At 47.7% G+C, this 20,479-nt stretch overlaps 1 protein-coding gene across 1 annotated transcript in view; it reads right to left on the bottom strand.

Moving 5' to 3' along the window:
• The window catches only part of LOC147053963 (protocadherin-16-like), a 54,658-nt gene that overhangs the window by 15,023 nt on the left and 19,156 nt on the right, over window positions 1–20,479 (bottom strand). The window contains exons 3-5 of the mRNA XM_085917146.1: window positions 1,067–1,255; window positions 377–608; window positions 73–309 (exon numbers count right to left, since the gene is read on the bottom strand). Of these exons, the coding sequence (XP_085773272.1) occupies window positions 73–309; window positions 377–608; window positions 1,067–1,255 (658 nt within the window). The remainder of the gene's footprint in view (window positions 1–72; window positions 310–376; window positions 609–1,066; window positions 1,256–20,479) is intronic.

The raw sequence follows: 20,479 nt of genomic DNA, 5'->3' as shown, positions 1-20,479 counted from the left end.
GAATGTCTGGACACAGTTGTCAAATGGACATTCTGAATCATTCTGAGGTGAGATGTATCATCTGGATCATACCTGTCTTACTTTTGGCTTGGACGCTACCCACGACGGTTCCCTGCAAGACATCCTCGGAAACTGCAAAGTAATACTGAGCTTGTTCAAACACAGGGGGCGCCACCGCCCCGGCCGCCACGCTGATGTTGACCTTGGCGTTCACCAGGGCGGCCAGGCCTCCGCCGTCCTGGGCTGAGATCACCATCGCAATGACCGAGTTGGCCTTGCCGTGGACGGAGCGAGAAAGAGAGATCACACCTGCGCAAACAAGATCGCACGTTGAATGGATTCCTTGTGCGGAAAGTCGACGTTTCCATGTACCGACCCGTGTCTTTGTTGAGGGTGAAGTAAGGGGAAGACCCTCCTGACGCCGTTTTGTACGTAATCCGGCCATTTTCCCCCGAGTCTGGGTCGTAGGCGATGACTCGGGCCACCGAGGTCCCGGGAGCGCTCTGCGAGCTGAGACTGACGGCGTAGCTCAGCGGGTAAAAGGTGGGCCGGTTATCGTTGACGTCCACCAGGTCCACCTTCACGTAGGCCTGCGTGCTCAGGCCCCCCTGTCGGAGAATGCTCTTGTTATTTTAGCGTGGCGAGCGGATCGTATTAATGGGGCGGATAAAAGTATTCTATGTATAGAATGAGCTGGGAGAACGGGCCCGGCGGGTCAGATTGATGGCCTCCCGTGGGAGAGGGAGGCCGGCCCGGGCCCAGAGGTCTTTTCATTTGCAGCGAGTACAATGCAGCCGTTTCATTTAGACCAGGTGGCAAAAACAAAGAAGGCGGGCGTTGGAGCTCATAAAATATTACTGGCTGACAGCTGAGGCATTTCTCCTCCGCCCCTTCTAATGGTTTTAACATGGCCGTCATTTGCTTTCATTTCTCAGCTTGTATTTTCATAGCAATACCTGACATATCTGACGAGCGGGCGCTATGACCTGCCGCGCCAACACGTGCTACCTCGCTGGCTTTAGGGGACCATTTAGTATCAAACGCTTTTGTTTTCTCGAAGGCTCACCCCGTCCACCGCAGTAACTGTGAAGTCGTAGCTGCTCTGGCCTTGGTCCCGGTCCAGCGCGGCGCGAGTGCAGATGACGCCGGTCTCTTTGTCGATGGTGAACTGGGAGTTGGTGGCGCTGTTCTGGCCCGAACTCAGCGAGTAGCTGATGGAGCCAAAGGAACCACCGTCCGCATCTGTTGCCATCACCTACGGAGACGGACCAAGAATGATTATCGGATATTTGAAAGTCAAACAAGAATATCCGTATCAGCAGGTGCCGTTTGAAAGCATTTTGGACTCTTTCTATTTGGTCCGTCCGAGCCAAGCGGGCCTTCTGGCGGGATGTGGGTTCTCGGGGAAATGAAGCAGAATGACTTCCCCAGACACCGGGAAGAATGCCAGTATGGGGGAAAATGGCGTCTGTCTACAAAGGACACTGACGGCGGCGGCTGCGGAACAGCGCCGTACCACACAGTTGGTTCCAGTGTGGCGGGTTCTACCCTGTAATGTCCCGCTTGTGGAGTGCTTTTAATAAGAGCGCGCTATCTACAGAGGGCTGCAAGTCGTAAAATTAGATGAGGAGCCGTCATTTACTGCAGGGATCTCCAGAGATGCCTCTGGGGAACCGGCAACAAATAATCATTTCCAAGTGTTGGCTGGGGACGGAAGCCCAATGGAACCAAATGATTAAGATTAAACCTAGCATGCTTATGATCGCTTATGTCGTATGTTCGGCAAGGAATGCAAAGCCCACGAGTGGAAATCTCCGTCTGTTGGCATCGGTCCCATAAAAGCAACAGGCAGAAAACAGAACCTGTTGCTACAATGTCCAAACACCTGGAAAGTCATCAGGAGAGCGGCCAAGGAAAACATGGTTCATCATCTCAAAGCAGACTCAAACAAAAGTGAGTGTGAGCAAAATCATTCATGTGAGGCGATGAAGGCTGGGAGGGGAAGGGGGGGGTTGGGGGGCAGCCGTTCGGGCTCCACTCTGATGTTGGAGCAGCAGATGGGAGGCGCGCGTAGTAACTCTGAACAGAGGACGGCTGGTGTGGAGGAGTGAGCGCGCCAGCCAAAGAGAAGGATCATAAAGCACACCAGGAAAGGGGGAAGGAAGGAAGGAAGGAAGCAAGCAAGCAAGCAAGAGCCATAGGAGGCAGCCAGCTACTCCATCTTAAACGCACACTTGCACTTGAACAAGTCAGCCTGCAGCCGCTACCTGCTCCTTTATTCTGCCCAAGTTGAGGTGAAGAACGTGTCCAAATGATTATTATCAGAATAACGGACACCTTGAGAGCGATTAGGAATTGTGTTCCAATTTGCGCAAGTTTCATCACGCTATGAAATGTCCAGCGTGACTTCTATGCAACGTTGCAAAGCCTCAAACTTTCACTGGATGTTTGCATCAGCGGTGAGGACAATATGTTCCATGTGTTCGTGTCACAGATAAGGCGGTGTACATTTGCATAAATGGCGGCGGCCGCTTCCAGCCAGATGCCCCAAAGCCATCCTTTCCATTGCTAGCTTTGGCGGCGGTGGCGTCTTCCCTCCATCAGCAAAACCACGTGAGGTCGTATGCAAATGAAAAAACGCCGTTGGAAAATTAGCCAAGCCGCAAAAGGGAGTCCAATAAAAGACTTTGGCCAAGTCTGGGGAGAAAAAAACGAATAATCACTCTTGTCACTTCCCCTTTGTCAACTTCAAGTGTGTTGGGGCAAAAATATTCTGTAAAACACTGAGAAACTACAAGCAGCTTGCAAGAACACAGAGATTATTACAGCCAATTGGAGCTGGGCATTACAAAATGAAACTAAAATTGACATTGTTCAACCAATGTTCAAACGTGACTTCAAACATGAGCAGTATGTTTATTAGTTCTTGTTTCACTAGGATGTCCGATGTCGTTAGTGGGCACATAAAGGTGTAAAAACTCTGAAAAGCAGCTAATAAAGTTGGCCTATAATTTCCAGAGGAGGGGAAAAAAAAAAAAAAAAAACCCCAACATAGCACTCAGGCCTCTTTCGGGGGGCCCCTTTCTCCATTTTCAACTCTTTGCACTTGAACGTATAGGCGCTATGCAAACCTTTCTTTGGCTTGGATTAAAAATTGAAAAAGATGGCCACGTAATCTTGAGGTTTTCTCACCACACTCGGCAGACCATGGGAGCCGTCTTATCGGGCGCCGTTTGGTAAAACGAGCTGACGGAATGCGACGATACGCTGCGGTTCTCCCCCGTCGGAGAGCGAGCGACCCACCGAGGGTCCGCTAAAGAGAAGCACATTGGTGGGACTCGCGTGTATATTTATCTTCAATATCCTGAAATCGATCAAGAAGCCTGACACGAAAAAAAAACAAAAAGCTGACCTTGCATTTTCTCGCCTTTTGCACTTTGAACAGTGTATCTTGGTCTATTTTGATTTTGAAGCATTAAAGGGTAAAAATTTGGGTTGGTTCCTTTGAAAGTGAGCTTCATTATGTTGGTTGGCGGCGGAATATTGGATGGAGCTCTTGTACTGGATGAAATTGGATTGCACTTGAGGCTTTTTTGCAAAGTCCTTGAGGACGCCGCATCCTTATGTAGGTCACTCGGGTCTTGTTTTCCCAGGCTACCGTTGGCGGACCCAAGCATGCGAAAGCCAACAAAGTGGGAGGTGGCAGAAAGAGAAGATGCTTTTTAATCACACGAGCGGCCCAGTCAAACAAATCATTTCCACCGCGAAGGCCGGCCAATCAGGAAGGCGGCGCCGCCTGCCAATCCAAATAGGCTGCGTATGTAAATGTTTGCCCGCCGGGAAATTATCAAACGCATCAATCAGGGTCTCTTCGCGACCGGCGGTCCGAAACCTGCAAACATCGGGGAAGAGATGTCACGCCTCATCGCCGACGTGAATCTTCTACGCGGTCACGGCTCAACCGGGTGCAGATGAGAACCGAGAGCGCATCCAAAAATACCCCATCTGTGAATCTCTTGAGGTTGAAATTTATGACGCTTTGCTTTTATCTTTGCTTGACTACCTGAAGGCAGCGTATACCTGAGGAGCCACAATGTGTTTTCAATCGAAAAAAGCCAAAACTGTCCTTGGATGAAGAAAAGATGTGCTGACTGCTGAAATAAAAAATGAAAAGACTCCGTCCAAAGACTGCCCAAGCCGCATTCACAGAACTAACAAAGTGCTGCCTCCACACATGAAAATGCTTTTGCTGTTTTAATGGAGCCTTTGGAAAATCCGCCATCAACAAGTATCCAGCCCTCCCTTAAAGTCATGAAAACAAACATCTAACACCAAGCCAAAGTTTCAAGCCGACCCCAAGCCCAGATTCACCTTACTCGAACTCAAACACCAACCGGGCAGTCTGTCGAGCGGATTCAAATATCATATTCCACTCAGACGATGAGAAACAATGAAAACAGAGATTGGGCACCGTGAAGGGCAATCTATTTGGAGGGTTCAAGTCATCATCATCGTTATCAAATATCATTAGGTGACAACTTCAAAGGCCAGTCGGGCCTTGCAGAACATGGCCAAGGCAGAGAAGGTGAAGTGGGAAGTGTGAGCTCCAAAGAAATGGGAATGCGGCCAGACGACAGCTTTGGGACTGGCACAGCTGCTGTAAAACTGCTGCGGCTGCTGCTGCTGCTGCTGCTGCTGCTGCTGCTGCTGCTGCTGGCCATGATGTTCTGGCAACACTTCTGAGCACAGAAGGCCAGAGACCCCCTGCTGGCACGCTAAATCACTGAAGGAGCTTGGACACGTGTCCAACGCTAAGCCTCAAAATTATTTTTTATTTGAATCAACACACTTTTGGGCCAAGCTGAAGGTGAGTGGATGACGCAGGTTCTTCATCTAATGATTGCATCTAATTCAGGCTGAACATTTGTTTGGGGGACTTATGTTTCTAAAGGTCCTGAAGTGACCATTGGCAAAAAAAAAAAAGCTAATCAAACACATTTTTCTATTTTTCAAGGATACATCTCAGTCGTGTGAGCAAAACCAAAAGGCTGGATTTTTAAGACATGTTATCATGGAACAGATTTCCGTCGATTAGCTGTCATCTGGCAATCGTTAATAACCGTCACGTCAAAGAGACTCGCCGTACTGGAGCTCGTTTTTATCTTTCGCCGGTCCCGACCAAAAACGCTCGGATGAATGCTCGGGCCCGCAGAAAAACCACCAATGGGGGCGAAATGGATTTGGCTCGAGTCGTTAGCGTGCGGGTCACAAATGAATTCAGCCCTCCAACGCCGCCTTTGAACTCTCCGAATGAAGTTTTGACATCAGCTCCCAATTAGCCATTTGCAGAACGTCTTTGCTAACGCTACGCAGACACTGCAGCAAGTCACGCTTATTTACGCTCTTCATAATTACAGAACAAAAACAGCCCGTGTCAGAATCTTCAATGTCCTTGCATGACGTGAGCGGAACAATTAAGTCCAGATTTGCGGCGCTCGGTCTTTGTCCGGCCGTCCGTTGAAAACTTCCACTGCGGGACAGACGGGGACATTGTTGAGCGTGGCGTAAAAATGTCAAGGTCGCTGAGAATCTCGATCAATCTCCTCGCAAGTATGCCAAAGAATCTCATCCAGACTAAGGAGGAGGATCGTACACGAGGCCAACAAAACCATTTACCGCTTATCATTCGTTAGCGTCGCTCGCTCAGTCGCTCGGTAGGCCCGAACCATTCCGAATGAGCCGTGATTGGCTTGGCTTTTTTCTTGGAGGGAGAAAAGAAACTTCCTGACAAAGAGATGACTTTCTGGGTTCTGGTTTCCAAGTCAACATTCAATGTTTCATCTGCAGGAAAGGAGCTGGCACATGTTAGCTTAGCGATGGACACAAGCGAGCAAGTGGATGTTTTACTTGTGTTTCCATGAAATGTTCAGTCCGTCGGAATCAAGTTCCCATGGTCCACTTTTTCATGTTAGAGTCACACTTATTTTTGTTGGACAGTCGCTAGTCTGCATTAGTTTTATTGCTTAGGTGGTCCCGCAAAAAGTTCCAGCTAGAATGTCAATAATGGCTCGTGTTAGCAAAGATAAAGGCTAGATTCTCTTTCCGATTAGGACCTATTCGGACTGAGCCGCAATCAAGTCAGAGTTTGTGGAACTGGCGAGGAAAGAAATACATTCCTGTTGACGGGAAATGTCAATAAAAACGATGGGGAGGGAAATAACAACACAGCGGAGGCCTTCAACTTTCAAGTTCTTCAACGTAAATCTGGCCCGATCAATCTCTTGCCTGACATCATTGTGGTGTATACTAAAACTGTTGAGAGTCAGCCGTGCCAAAATTGCCACAATTCCATCATTCTTTCATTTTAGTGTTTAGTCCTTGTCAAATTTTGCAGGGGGTAAAATGGCCGGTATTTTTTTTTCTCAAAACATTTATTGGACTTTCTAGTCAAACTGAAGTGTCTGTCTTTCATCCCGGCCTTCCATCTGGAGATGATTAGGCATCGAACCGTTTAAGGAGAGTAGAGTTTCACAAAAAGGCAGAAAGAAAGTGCTGAGCAGAAAGATCTTGTGCAACTCCCCAAAAAACTCCAAGGATGGGCAGGGAAACAACATCCAAAACCGCTCGGGCACGAAAGCAAAGATATTGAAATGATCTGTACATGCTAATCAAGCCTAGAAATGAGCCGATAATGATGACAAAGCGCCGACTCGGCACAAAAGAGTGGTAAAAGAGCACGCTCGTATTCAAGAGCAATATTCGATGTTCCGAAGAAGCTTTAGACTCGTTTGAACAATAAACAAGGCTGAAGCCGCCCAGCGGGTCGGATTTGCGAGACGTATTAACCCATCGGCCACCTGGAAAGACGGAGCGCGGCTCGTCGTAAACTGGCAACCAGGCTCCTGCTCGAAACATTTGCCTGTTTATTTTCAAGGGGTCAAACAGGAGACGCCGACCTGCCGTTATTTTTTTTTACGCCTGCTGATTGCTGTTCCGGCCGTTGAAAAAAAAAAACCCAAGAAAGAATATTGCCTATTAGAATTATTTGTACAAAACACATCATTTTGAATCATAATAATAATAATCCAGCCATTTTCTGAACCCCTTAGTCCCTGCGGGGGTCGCGGGTGCGCTGGAGCCTATATAATAATAATAATATATAAATAAATAAAACAAAGAAAAAAATCTTTGTCCAAATAATACAAAACATTTTGAATCATAATGAGAATTTCGAAACGCCAAAGTTGCCCGGCGGCGTTTTGACTTTGAACATGTCTAGTAGCTGCCGTTGTCAATCTAAAAAACACATGTCTTCATTTCTGGGGACACATCGCAAGTAAATGCAAAAAACATGCTTTTGGCCAGGACGTAAAGTGGCCTTAGGTCACACGGGAACCCCACAGGTGTCCTTCGGCAGGGCGAAGAGCCACGACAAAGCCGCATTTAGCACCAGGAGACGCACGATCAAGTTTAAAAGTGTGGGGGAGGGCGATTTTAAGGCTGTTCAAAATATCAAACATACATCCTCGTGCAGTCCTCTCATACGGACACCGACTCTCAGTCTGATGTGGTTTTGCCTCAGCTTCCCCCCAGAGTTTGATGGGGGCGGAGCTTCCATACTCTGCACAGATGCGCTCGCAGGTCCTGATCACATCTCTGTTCCCAAAGCTCCCAGAGCTCACTTGATAAATTGGACGCAGAATATTCCTCATCACTGTGAGCAACGTGTGGGGCACGACTGCAGCGCAGACTTCTTTCAGTGCGCCGCTTTCGTCCATTACCTGCAGTCAAAAAGCCTCCGGAGGATTGAACTGGCATTCATTTGTACGTTTTGACATTCAAAGCAAAGGCGTGCTTTCATCCTATCATCTTTTTCAATAAGAATGAGAAACACACTGCCGCACACATGCAATGTGAATGGTCTCTCTTCTCCGCACGTATCGCGGAGAAGATCTTCTCATCCCGACCGACTCAGCATACATGAAAGAAGACTGCCAACGCTTGGAGCCTTTGTTGCTAAATTTGAGGTCAGCCTTGGGAAGGGACGACGTGGACGGTGCCAAACGTGCGGCGTGGCAAGAGCCAGACTCCTCTGAAGCTCCTCCACGCTTAATTTACACTGACAGTCTGGTCCTAAAGAAACGGCAAAACATCATCGCTCATTGGCCTTCGTTCTTCTGACAGCCGCAATTGGGACGAGATTTACGCAGCGTCAGTCACATTTTGACGTTTATTGCCGTTGCCGTTTCATTCTTGAATGTTGGGAAAGAAAAAGAATTGAATCAAAATAGACACCCTGGGAAGCAGAAGGAGGCTGGCTGGTGGTGCATTATGAAGAACCGGAGACTCAGCTTTGCTCGTCTCCGAGGACGTTTCCCCGCAAATAAACTCCAAACGGGAAGATGTTCTATATTTGCAGCAAGCCAAGCATGAGAATGTTTTACAATCAAACAACTAGCTATAAATTACGCATGAAATTACATCATCAAAAAAAAAAAAAAAAAAGACACACATCATAGGCAGCGTGCAGAACATGCTAGTAAAACTGCAAAAGTCAAGTGGCGCTCGAATTTTATTGAAATTGAAAAGCTCGGCTTTTTTCATTTTGGCAGCTTGGACTGGCACTCAAAATTCCCGTTCGCTAAACGTCTTGACTTTATTATAGTGGTTGACGTTTACTTTTGGTGCATTACCACCAGTGGCCAGAAGGTGGCGGTAATTTACCCCCAAAATGTTTGCCAACTGCTTCAAGAAAATAAACACGACACCTTTTTAAACTCTGAAAAAAATCACGAGATACACGTGGTTTTTGCCTTACATGGCAACTCCGACTCCCCGCCCGCGGCTACGGCTGCTCCATTTAGCAATGGAGTTGACAGACATGGCTGCTGCTATGATGTAACTTGGAGCAAAATCAAAGCGCTGACGGCGCGGCGTCACTTCAAGTTCGCAGCGCAGAAGAATTCGAATAAACAGCCCCGAGTTTCACGGGCAGGCCGCTCGGAGTTTTGGATCTCGGCGAACGTCGACCAATCGGCCCGACGCGGGTTGACCTTTAGCTTTAGCACGCCAGTCTTTGTATGGGGAGGCGGGCTACGGTCCGGGCATCGGCCTCACCGGAAGCGTCCACCTAAACAGAGCCTGTCACTGACTAGTAAACACCAGCAAACAAATGAAGACTGCTAAAAGATGGCGCCGCCACACGCGTCCTTCCCGTCAGACGTTTACACCACAACATTTCAATGGATGGAATGCGTGTCGTTCTGGCAGCGTGTTGATACGACAGAAGAGTTTTGGAGCCCGACAATGCAAACATTTGAAAACAAGTCGAAAAAAAACATTGCTAAAAGACATTCCTCGCTGAAAATATACAGTAGCCGCTCAGTGCTCACTTTCATGCTTGCAGTTTGTCACAAATTCACCAATTTGCCATTTTCATGATGACTACAGGCTAACTTTTAAAAGTATGTTGGGAAAATGTTTACTATGAGGACTAACCAAAGAAAAAAAAAATAGGCCCCTTTATCCTTGACCTTAAACTTCTCCCTCCTGCAAAGTGGGTTAGGTAATCATGGTATAATCCGCTTCGCTCACAAAAACATTCAGGAAAACACAGATTCTTTTTACAATAAGAACAGAAAAACATAAATGGACCTGTAGTTATGCTATATAAAAGTGCATCCTCAGATGATTTTTTTTTTTTTTTTTTTTCCGAAGGCCCCCCGAAAACTGGCCGTATCTCCTTGACGGGATATTTATTTAGCTTTGGGCCAAATATTTACTGTAGGTGATGGGCTAATTATATTTTATCTTGTATACACGTGGAGTTTCGCTCCAAGTCGGCATGATTCATTCCAAACAATCCCCTCTCCGCGTATACATAAAGTAGTCGTCTCGTTTCTCACAGGCGCGGCCGGAAGCGACGCAGGGAAGAAGACGGCGCCAAACATGCCCATTCAGACACACCTCACATTATCTGCGGGGCCAGCCATTGAGCTTTTCAAACGTCATTGTACCATTGTGATGCTAGCTGTTGGCGTCACGCTTTCCCATAACCTGCGAGGCGGCTATTTTCTTCTTAGATTTGTCAACTTGATAGGGTGGCTGTTTTTCATTAAACTGGAACCCGATCGTTCGAAAGCCCCCGAAGATGCAATTAGATAATGCATTCCTTTGGTCTTATTTGGGTCCGAGAGAGAGCTCCAACATCTTGCGCGCTATTGCCGCCTTATCAGCGCTTGTTTTACTAGCTCCTTGGAAGCGTCTCCCGGAGCAAATTGGACACAGGAGTGGGCCGAGAGCAAAAAGAGAATGACCTCGGGGGAGGGCCGGGACCGCCGAAGGGGGAGTTACCGTCGGTGGTCAGGTACGCCCCGCTGAGTCGCGGTTGTTCTTGGCCCGACCACGACAGTAAATATTATTCCAATCGTGCTGCCGTTGCACGCAAGCTCCTTTTTTTTTGCTTTTGCAGGATGCACATGAGCTCATTTGAACGCGCACTCTCCATGACCCAGACAAAGTACACCCCCAAATTTGACCTTTGAGATCATTCCATCCTGCAACGCTACGCTCAATTCCTGCCATTTGAAGAATTACCTCTTGGAATTTGAAGCAGGACACTTTTTATCATCCGCTTCGGAGACTCTGGGAGCTGAATCGATCCCACGCCGCTTGCGTGAAGGGTTAGCCGTCTGTACCGCTACGCCTTTGGCCAAAAGCGAGACGGAAGCGTGCGGAGTACGCTGCGGTGATGCCGCTCAAGTTAATCACTTCAGAAATGCTCACCACATTAACTCATTCAGTGCCATTGACGGTTATAAGATGTTAACTGGGTTGGCAGTGAATGAGTTAAAAGCATTTCATAAAAAAGTGAGTTAACTAGTTATCCATTGATCCACAATACGCCTATTGATCTTTTTTTTTTACAAGTCTCAAGCATATTTTTTTTCTTTCTGAGATTTACAAGCTAAGGCTGTCGCTAATCGGCTCTAATGGGGCAGAAAGTACCACCCGACTAACATGTGAGGTCCCGGGTCGAAGGCCTTTCAAACGGCCAGTTGGCCCCGACCTCCCGAGACCTCCCGAGGGCTCAGTCTAGTCCTCATTAGAGCAAACGGAGCAAGATGGAAATGTACGGCGCCGACACCAAATAAATCACATGACAAGCCAGCGTAATCGTCTTGGTTGCTGTTTTGTAATCAAGAGCCACTCGCGGGAAAGCGTCTTCAAAAAAGCCACAAGAAGAAGAAGAAGCGGGAAGTCAATTGGCAAAGGTTTGAAATCAAAGAAGTCAAGTGAATGTTTGTTAGATTTTTTTTTTAAGCCGCACTGCACACTTTTTTCGTGTACTTCCATTTACGGGCTTCGTCGTCCAGAGCCCGAGCCGCCCATTCACTCCTTTTATTTCCGCTTCAGGCACGTCAGAGCTAAGCCATTACTTTTGTTCAAAGCAAAGGTGCCGTGTCAAGGTGCCGTGCTTCATCTTTTGTAAAAGCGTCCGCTGCTCTGCTCGGAGAGCGTCGTCTCTCTTTCTCGCTCGTCTCCGGAGAGAAACCCTCGTCATCACAAAAGCTGCACCTTCAGCCGGAATCCAAGATGTCTGACTTCATCACCTACAAAGGCATTTCCTTCCACTTCTTGCAGTAAGAATCGACGGTGCCATGATTTACACGTCTGGTCGACCGATTAGCGCATAAACATCAACACTAAGCCTGCTTGCTAACTAACCAAGTGAAGGACGGAAAAAGCAAATAAGCTTTGGGTGCCCATTAGTTTGTTGATTGGTGTGCCTTTTTGTCCTGGTCAACAAAAAGTATTAGTCTTTCAAATAAAGGACACGACACCCAAACAAATGACGCCATTATGGCGCTAGTCGGAAATAAATCCCACTTTGGGTCCTGGGGACAGATTTATCGGCAGGGGCGGACCGTGACGCAGGCTAAATAAAAGGGCCGGTCGGTGGGGGGGTCAAAGGGCACCGTCGCTCTTCCTATTTAGAACTCTGGGAGAGAGGTTCAATCCGTTCTTTGGAATTTTTCAAGGTCCCCCTTAAAATTCACTGGCCGTCCCGTCGGTTTTCCTTCAAAACGTCCCGGCCGGCTTCTGTTGGGAGCGACCGGACCGTCGTTTCCGTCTCGGCCCCTTTGATAAGTCGTGTGCTTGTACAGCTTGAAAACATTCCCGTGATAATCAAGCGTGTTCCGCCTCAGCCGTGTTTTCTCACTTCTGACCCGAGCGCATTCGAATCCTCATCTGGTCTTTATTCCGACGGCGGAAGGCTCTTCCCGGGGCACCTGTTTGGTGAAAAATGAGGCCCGGGTCGCTTTGTACTCGGGTCTTGACGCAAAGCAGTCGCCGGACGTCACGCTCCGAAGGTCAATGGTGTGTTACTGAGGACCTTGACCCGATCAAAGAAGGTTCTGGTTTGTTTGATGACAACGGTGGCCGGGGAGGGAAGGGATAAGATGCCCTATGGACGCCGCTGCGTGCCGCTCGGGCTTTTCTCTCTCTTTCTTTTGTTTGCGTCACTCCCGGGAGGAGAGCCAAGACAAGACAGCGGCAGCGGCGTCCAGCCCCGGTGGGTCACCGGTTTGCGGCTAGTTAGCGCTAAGCCTAAGCCTGCCCTCCAAAACCAGGGGAGAAGGTGCTGAAAGGGGAACTAAATAAACAAGGCAGCGTGCGGGAGATGGTGACTAGCACACAAAGAAGATGGAAGTGATGTTTCTCCAGGATTGACGTGGCCAGATGAGGGTCATTAACCCTTTCACTAGGCTTAGAAAAGCTGAGGGAGGGAGGGAGGGTGTTGAATTCTTTTGGACTCAAACATCAGAAAACACGGACTGACTTTTTGGCAGATGTTCAAGAGTAGATTTGAATCTGTCAATGATGGAGAGTTCAAGATCAATACAAAAATAAGATTTTACCATTTCTGAGTTTTTCCATTGGAATTTGACAAATCCGTCGTCTGGAGCTAGCTTAAAAGCCAAAGATATTTTATGACCTGACGACTTACAATCAGGCAATTTACCAATGAAAAAAATATTTTTGGGGAGTTACATTTGCAGACCTCCCTCGAAAAATCTCCCTGACACTCAGCGACGGTTTGGACGGTCTGAAAAGTGCTGACGTCTCGTCCCCGCTGGAAGCTCCGCAGTAACCAAACGGCCGCCGCCGTCGCTTTTATGATTGTGTTGCTAGTCTTCCGTTAGCTCTTCAATCTTTCACTCGCCGCCATTTGTATTCATTTAGAGGCTGTGAGCTGCCGTTGTGAAAACAAGAATTTGTCTGAAAATATTTGAAGGGCGCAGGTGACGAGCGATCAGTTGAGGAGAGGGCAACAAAGTCAAGCCAAAGATTCTTTGAGCCCCTTTCCTGTGAGGCCCCAACCTTCCAGCAGCTCCTTCAGCAACAAGTCCACAATGTTTTCCTTCCCTTTAACAGATGACATCAGCACCGCAAAGAAGTTAAACACTCTCACCTTCCGACGAAAAAACTCAAAATACCAAAGGAGGCATTTGTCGAGATTTCGGCATTGGCGGGGAAAAAATAAAAGAAAAAAACGCTGGATTGAAAATTGTCGATTGTGCTAATCCGCCGAGACCACATACAAAGCCGACAAACATTGTGCTGAAGAATGCAAATGTGGGCTAATGAGGGATTAGTCGTGGCTTTTTCCGAAGAGTCCCGAGGCTGTTTTGCGGCGTTAATAACGCTGGAGGAGAAAAATGGCATACACAAAACATATTGTAATCCCCCCCCAAAAAAAGAAAGGAGCCAATGGGAAGAAAGGGGGCACTGTGGATTATTGGCGAGTCATGGGATCGCTCAAAGTGTACCACCAGGATGACTTAAGCTCATTTGATGGGGTTCACCGTTCTGATGTCACATGACATGGGGGGGGGGGCAGAGGCTGTGTGTGCGTATAAGCAGATCAAGCGCTCTTCAAAGGGATTAGTCATCATTTTGCTGGAAAAGTCCTATGGGAAAGAACATCAGGTACGCCACAAAAAAACAAAAAGCCATTCTGCTTTCAAGCAACTACAAGCCGACTTCATTTCGACATGCGCCAGCCACTTTCGGATTTTTGCTTGCATTGCAAACTCCAGCAAAGAGATTTGATAAAGAGATTCAATCTGTGATCAATAAATAATGAGCAAAGCGTTTACACTCCCACCCCATAAAAAAAATTCAATAAAAAATGGTCTTCCGCATACTTCATTAAAATATTTGAAGAATACATTGAGGTTCCAGAACTTACTGTTTATTCTGTAAACATGTTAGTTACTATCACTGTTTTAACTTCTGAACTAGTTAGCGACTTAGCGTCACTGTACCACACATATCAAGTTTTGTCTTCAGTCTAACTTGCTTCCATGCCACGTTCTCACATTTGCGCAATTTTTTTTGGGTGTACGAATATATTTTGCACTTTATTTATTTTGCGCATTAGCCGTGCCTGCCATCTTTCTGTCACGAAATAATGTCTTGAAACTTTGGATGCTTAATGGCATGCATAGTGGAGAATGGAAGGTCCTTTTATGTTGTCAGATATATGTTGATGCCCACCGCGGTTCTCTTGTGCCACAAAATGAGATTACTTTTCCTTTCGGGTCCATTAGACAATTATCCGGGGAACAGTTATTTCTCTGCCAAATATTCGCTTTGCGGATCAAAGTCTTTTTTCTTTGTGTGCTGTGCACACGGGTGGCCTAGCCTGCCCTGCCTGCGGTGAAGGACTTTGAGACTTGAGGGATTGCCACTGAAAAACACCAAAACTTGCTTTCTTGACAAAGTTACAGACTGAATAAATTTGATTTTTTGATGTGAGGATCTTTCTATGTCACAAACATTTTTTTGCTCCAATTATATATAAATATATATATATATATTTGCATTTTGTTTGGATGTAATTCCACTATTAACCAGTAGACTGGGTACTGAACAATTTCTCTCTTTTTCCAACTTGTTGCTATTGTTCTGCGTTCCGAACATTTAAGTTAGCAAGGGTGTGATGGAGTGGAACCGTTGCCAGAGGCGACTTCTGGCGAGGCCTCCCTTCATGTTTACGAGGCGTTTTTGAAACGTGATGATGTCACGCGGCGGCTGTGAAAACACGCCGGCCGGCCGGCCGGCCGCTCCGCTAGCTTTCATGACAATGTTAGCCATGTTAACGAGGGGCGAGCGGCGGGGGCGTCGAGGCCGGCTGGATGTCTTCGCGTGACAAAACTTAAGGCTGAAATTGCTGATGATGACATCCCAAATTCCCCATCTGAATTGTTTTGGTGGATGGCGCTGACTGTGAGCTCTTAACCTGTTGGATATGGCAGCAGCAGGCGTTGGTTGAGCCCTTGGAAGGCACACCTTCTGACCAGATGTCGCCGCCATAAAAAGTCTCCTGAAAGCCCTCAACCCGGCTACGGGATAACCACAGGGGCCTACTACTGGACTGGGCCCAACTTGGATGCTCGTTTTAATCAAAGGGGAAATCAAAGACTCGTTGCTTTCCGGGGACTAAGTGTGATAAGGAGAGCGGAAGAATGCGACCAGCACATGTTGGGACTCAACATGAAGGAAAGTATAGATGCATACAGTCCAAAAACAGACGGGTCACTAATAAACCAATGGCTTGGCTCTCGGCCGTCATTCATTCGAAAAGGCAGCGCTTAAGTGATCATTTCTCACGCTTGCCGGCCGGACTACTGAGTCAAGTCAAAATTTCTCAAAACTATATCTTGAGTTTTCAGGGATATTTGCATGCAGTGATTGGGTTAGGGTTAGAAAAAAAAGAAAATATGACGTTGAGTATTTATGCAAAATTTTGGCAAAAAGATTCAAATTTCAATTACAAACACGTTTTACTCCTTTTTTTAATATATATTTTTTTAAGTTATTGGAGAAAAAATAGCCAAAAAATAGCCCAACAGCACACACACTTTTTTACTTGAAAATATATTTGGATTCTTTTGACCCCACATCCATAAAAACATTTGCATGAGAATTTAAGAGCTCACATGCTGTGTGTGTATTTGAACTGCGCCACAACTTGGTTAATTATCAACATGGTGTTGTTGAGTTGTGAAGAAAAAAAAAAATCTCCTTATTAAAAACATCAATCAAAGTGGAAGCTCCCTGTTGTTCCAAACATCGCTGCCGATCCGGACTTCTCCACATAACCGATGCGTCTCAGCTAACAAAAAAAAGAAACGTCACCGCCATCAGTCAAAGGCTGCTCAGGTTTCACCCAATCAGGTTGGATTTTGCAAGCCATTCATTTCCCTTAAAGAGAGGCACGTGCACTTTCCCTGTGAATAATATTTGAGCGGGCGAGCGGCCCAGACGTCACATCACGTTACGGCCCATGACTCATTTGCTTTTACAAATGAGCGAGCGCCAGTCAAAGTTCCACACGGTGATTGTCTTACTGACTCCATGGTGTCCTCTCTGATGACTTTTTGAATCCACTGCGTCCGTTTCAGGGCTTTTAGGGAAGGAACGGCTCCGGCAACTTTCACGCGCCCCCCGAGACCCCCGCTCGCTCGCTCGCGGCCACGGGCCTCTCCGGGCTAATGGATGAAACAGATCGTGGCGGGGCCGACATGAAATGAAAGAGGAGCTGCAAGGAGGAGGGAGACTTTTTTTTTTTTTGGAAGACACTGTGTCAGCTTTGTTTTTTTCTCTTTTGTCCATATGGAGAAACATTGATGATGATTCCTGGAGCACACTTTCAAGCAGCTTTGTTTGACTGGAGACTCCTCATCCTTGGTCCGAATTGCATGCTTGCTTTGGGACCTTTTGGCTTTGTGGTTCTGTTTGCATTTGGAGGAAGGGAAGAAAACGGTTTTCCATTCAAATGCAACAAATTCAACAAACAAGTCCATTCAACCTTTGTGCATTTGCCACCCCCAGTCTTGACCGTAAATTAATCGTAGAAAGCTCCTTTGAATCCAAAATCAGCGAGCGCCTACGCATTAATGGTCTCGGCTCGAGTCGGCCTCGGATCACGGCGGTGACGACGGACGCATTTGTATTCGACAACTGCGGGATTAGGCCCAGAGGCCTCGGAGGGAGCCCGCGGCCGGCCGTATTTTCACAACTGTCGTCCGCAGATTAGCGCGGATGACAGACGGCATGCGGCCGCTGCGCCCAAACCTGAGCGGCGTCGGCGAGTGTCGTCGGCGCTGGCCGAACGTGGGAACGGGCGGACCTTCGCCCGGCCGCCAAAGCGGTTCTCATTCACGGTCGCTACGAGGGGCGCATTCTTCAGCTTGACACGCCGCGGAGTCGGTGCCCGGGCCAGGAATGCGGGACGGCCCCCCCGTCTATTGTCCGAGGCAAATTGAGCAGACTAATTCGCTGCTGGTGCCAGCCTGACAATTTCTTAAGTCACACTCTTCATTCCAACCACGTCAAAAAAAAAAAAATTATATATCTATATATCAATTATGATTTTGGACACCCGCGTGATGAAATATAAAGGCAGGCTCAATGACTTGTGCCCCATGGAAATTGTCAAGTTTATTTTTAGAAACAAACGGGAATTTGGGAATCCACTGAGGTGAATGGTTCAGAATGAGCTTTGATAAATGGCGGCGGGCGCAGGTGGCGCAGTACATCCGCTGCTAGCCAAGGTGAACCCGCTGCATCCTGCAGATAAAGATAATAAACCGTGCACTGCAGCTCACTCTTGTTGTTTTTATGGGGGAAAATGAAATTGACTGCTTGGCACACGCTAGATTTTCACGCGACCTTCTCGTACCTACGCTAGGTCGTATTATCCGCCATCATTTTCAGACAAGGACTTCGATCGGATGGTTCAAATCAAACAAAAACACGCTCGGCGTTTATTTCTCTTGAATTAGCGCTATGTCCTGGAACAGCATGAGAAACAAATGAACTCCGAGGCAACGCGGACCGACCCCCGAGGCTCGGCCCGCTGGCACTCACAATCTTGGAAAAATATTGTTCTGCAGTCTCGCCACACTTCTGGACTAACTCAACGTGACACCTACTTTGAATGCAAAAAAAAGAACACACACACACACACACACACACAAAGCGCAACATCCCGAGAACGGGAGGCCTTCCCGTACTCGCTTACGTCCCGGAGGAATTTGGCGCCACAAACAAGAAAAGGGCCAGGATGCAGGAAGCGCACGGCAGAAGACGTCACGTCGGCTGAGTTCGAATGTGTCCAATCATGCAAAGTCAACGAGCGTGCTCTTGCAAAATGACATCACTGGGACCGGCCGGGCCTTTGGCTCTCAGACACAATCAGGAAGGATTAGCTAAGCAAACAATAAATTATCAAGATACGTGCAAGTGCCTTCGCGGCATGCTAATGAAACCCGGGGGGGGGCGAGGAGATACAAGGGGCTCCGATGAGTGTGCGCAGCCATAACAACGCATACTTGCGAGGCGAGATGAGAAGCAGCTGCTCGTCTGGCTGCACTGGAAAGTCTTGACTTGAATTCAAGACAAGAAGGATGTTTGGAAGCGAGATGTTTGCGGGATGCATTTTAGCATCATGACGGCTATTCGCATTAAAGTTCTGAAAGTCATATGAAATATTTTTCAATAGATTGGATGGAATGAAAAATTGTCATCAGATTTTCCTCTGGTTGTGGAGCGTGGGCCAGTTGACCTCGCAGCTGTCCGTCCGTCCGTCCATCCGTCCGTCGGGGACATTCAATAATGCCGCCTTTCCAGCAGCTGCCTCCAGATGATCCATTTCTACGCCGTGCGTAGGCCGCGAGGCAAGAACACATCATTCACTGCATTTTTTTTTTTTTTTTTTCCTGCTCGGCCTCATTTCAAGTGGCTTTATGTGGACACCTCTCATTTCCTGCGCGGGGCAGACATCCTGCGTCTCGTAATCCCTCCTTCGACCTTGGCGTGGAGCGAGCGCTCGGGGGCCGGGCCGCGTCTCTTTTTAAAAGAGACTGTTAATATTGCATTTGATCCCAGGTTTTACTCCTCAAAGTGCGGCGGATATGATGGGTCTTAGGGGGCGAGCGGCGCCCATGTCTGAAGGCCGTTGTGTCCCGCCGTGACCCGCCGCTATCATCTCGCCACGCCGTGACTTCGAGACGAAGCGCTTTATGGACGCGATCGGTCGGTGGGTCCACGATCGCTCGGACCGCGTTTGGCGATGTCATTGTTTGCGTTGGAAGGGCTGTAATCCCTTGCTGGTTTTCCATATTAGCGCCTTTGAAGTTGACTTTTCTTATATTGACTGATGCCTCGGCCCTTTAAGCAGTACCGGATTTGCAAGATCCGGATGACTCTGGATGGGAATCTGCCCAGATATGTCAAAGGCAAAAAAGGTAAGCAGAGCCGCAAAGACTCCGCCCCCTCATACGGCAGCAAGAGCAAAAACGAGGGTGTGCACTGTCATTCTCGGGGCATTTATTTCCAAAACATGTCGACGGACACCTGGGAACTGTTTTAACTGGTGAAAATAAATGCATACTATGCTTCATCTAAGCACAAACGTTTTTTTTTTTTTCCATCCGACGAGAACATTAGCCTCCCCTGTTCTATTCAGGCCGCGGCGCGTCACATGACCGCGGCTGATGGATTGGTCTTGTGGCGGCTGAGACGGCTCACGGGAGATTGCTACCAGATGAAAAGGTCTCGGGGTGCAAACTCAGAATAGAACCAAGAGTCTTGTGTCGGGGATCAGATGGAAGAAAGAACAGCGGTCTTACTACGCAAAACAAACGTCATCCGCCTTTTGGGATAACATACAACAATCAACAATTTGGCCAATCGCAAAGAATTGAGTCAAGTTTTTGGGCTTTTTTTGTTCACAACATTGAAAAAGAAATCCCGCTGCCGTTTAACTGGATCCGTGCGCCCAGTAAGCGTTTCATTGGAAGTCTTTTTGCAATTGTTAAGTGTCACTTTAAAACAAAAACAGGTTGATTAAGTTTTTCCATTTGAACATATGTCCAAACGAGCAGTGCCCTGGAAGCCATCGCAAGTGTCGTTTGAAAAATCAAACAGATTCCGCAAGAGCGATGGCGTTTTCAGATATTTATAAAAATACGGGCCCCAGACAATCTTTTTCCGTCCCGTCTCGCGGCATCCTCTTGCGGGTGTCCAAATTAACTCGCGCCAGATATCTCATTCAATATTGCAACAAGGTTTTATTGTTTTGGCGCAGCCCCGTTCGGAGATGGACATAAATCACGTTGCGGCGAGGAGGGCCTTTCAGCGTGTACAAAATATGCGCCGTCCGCTCTCACCTGCCTTCCCCGTTTTTTTTTTCGGACTACACATTAGGATCGGGGGATTTGCGGCCTTTTAGGTCAACACTCGACGCCGCTCGGCAAGAAAACACATTTTATGCGCGCGACACGCTCGGCCTGTAAAGTGACAAATCAAAATAATTACACAGGACGCCACTAACGCGGCCCAGATGTTGTTTCGGCTCGGCGGAAGAGGAGGGGCTTGAAAAAAAGCGTGTACGCTTCCCTTA

Source organism: Syngnathus leptorhynchus, chromosome 7 (assembly GCF_054491065.1).
Source record: "Syngnathus leptorhynchus isolate UIUO chromosome 7, UIUO_Slep, whole genome shotgun sequence".
NCBI lineage: Eukaryota > Metazoa > Chordata > Actinopteri > Syngnathiformes > Syngnathidae > Syngnathus > Syngnathus leptorhynchus.
Note: the sequence above shows the minus strand (reverse complement) of the source record. Positions and strands in the feature narration are given on the sequence as shown.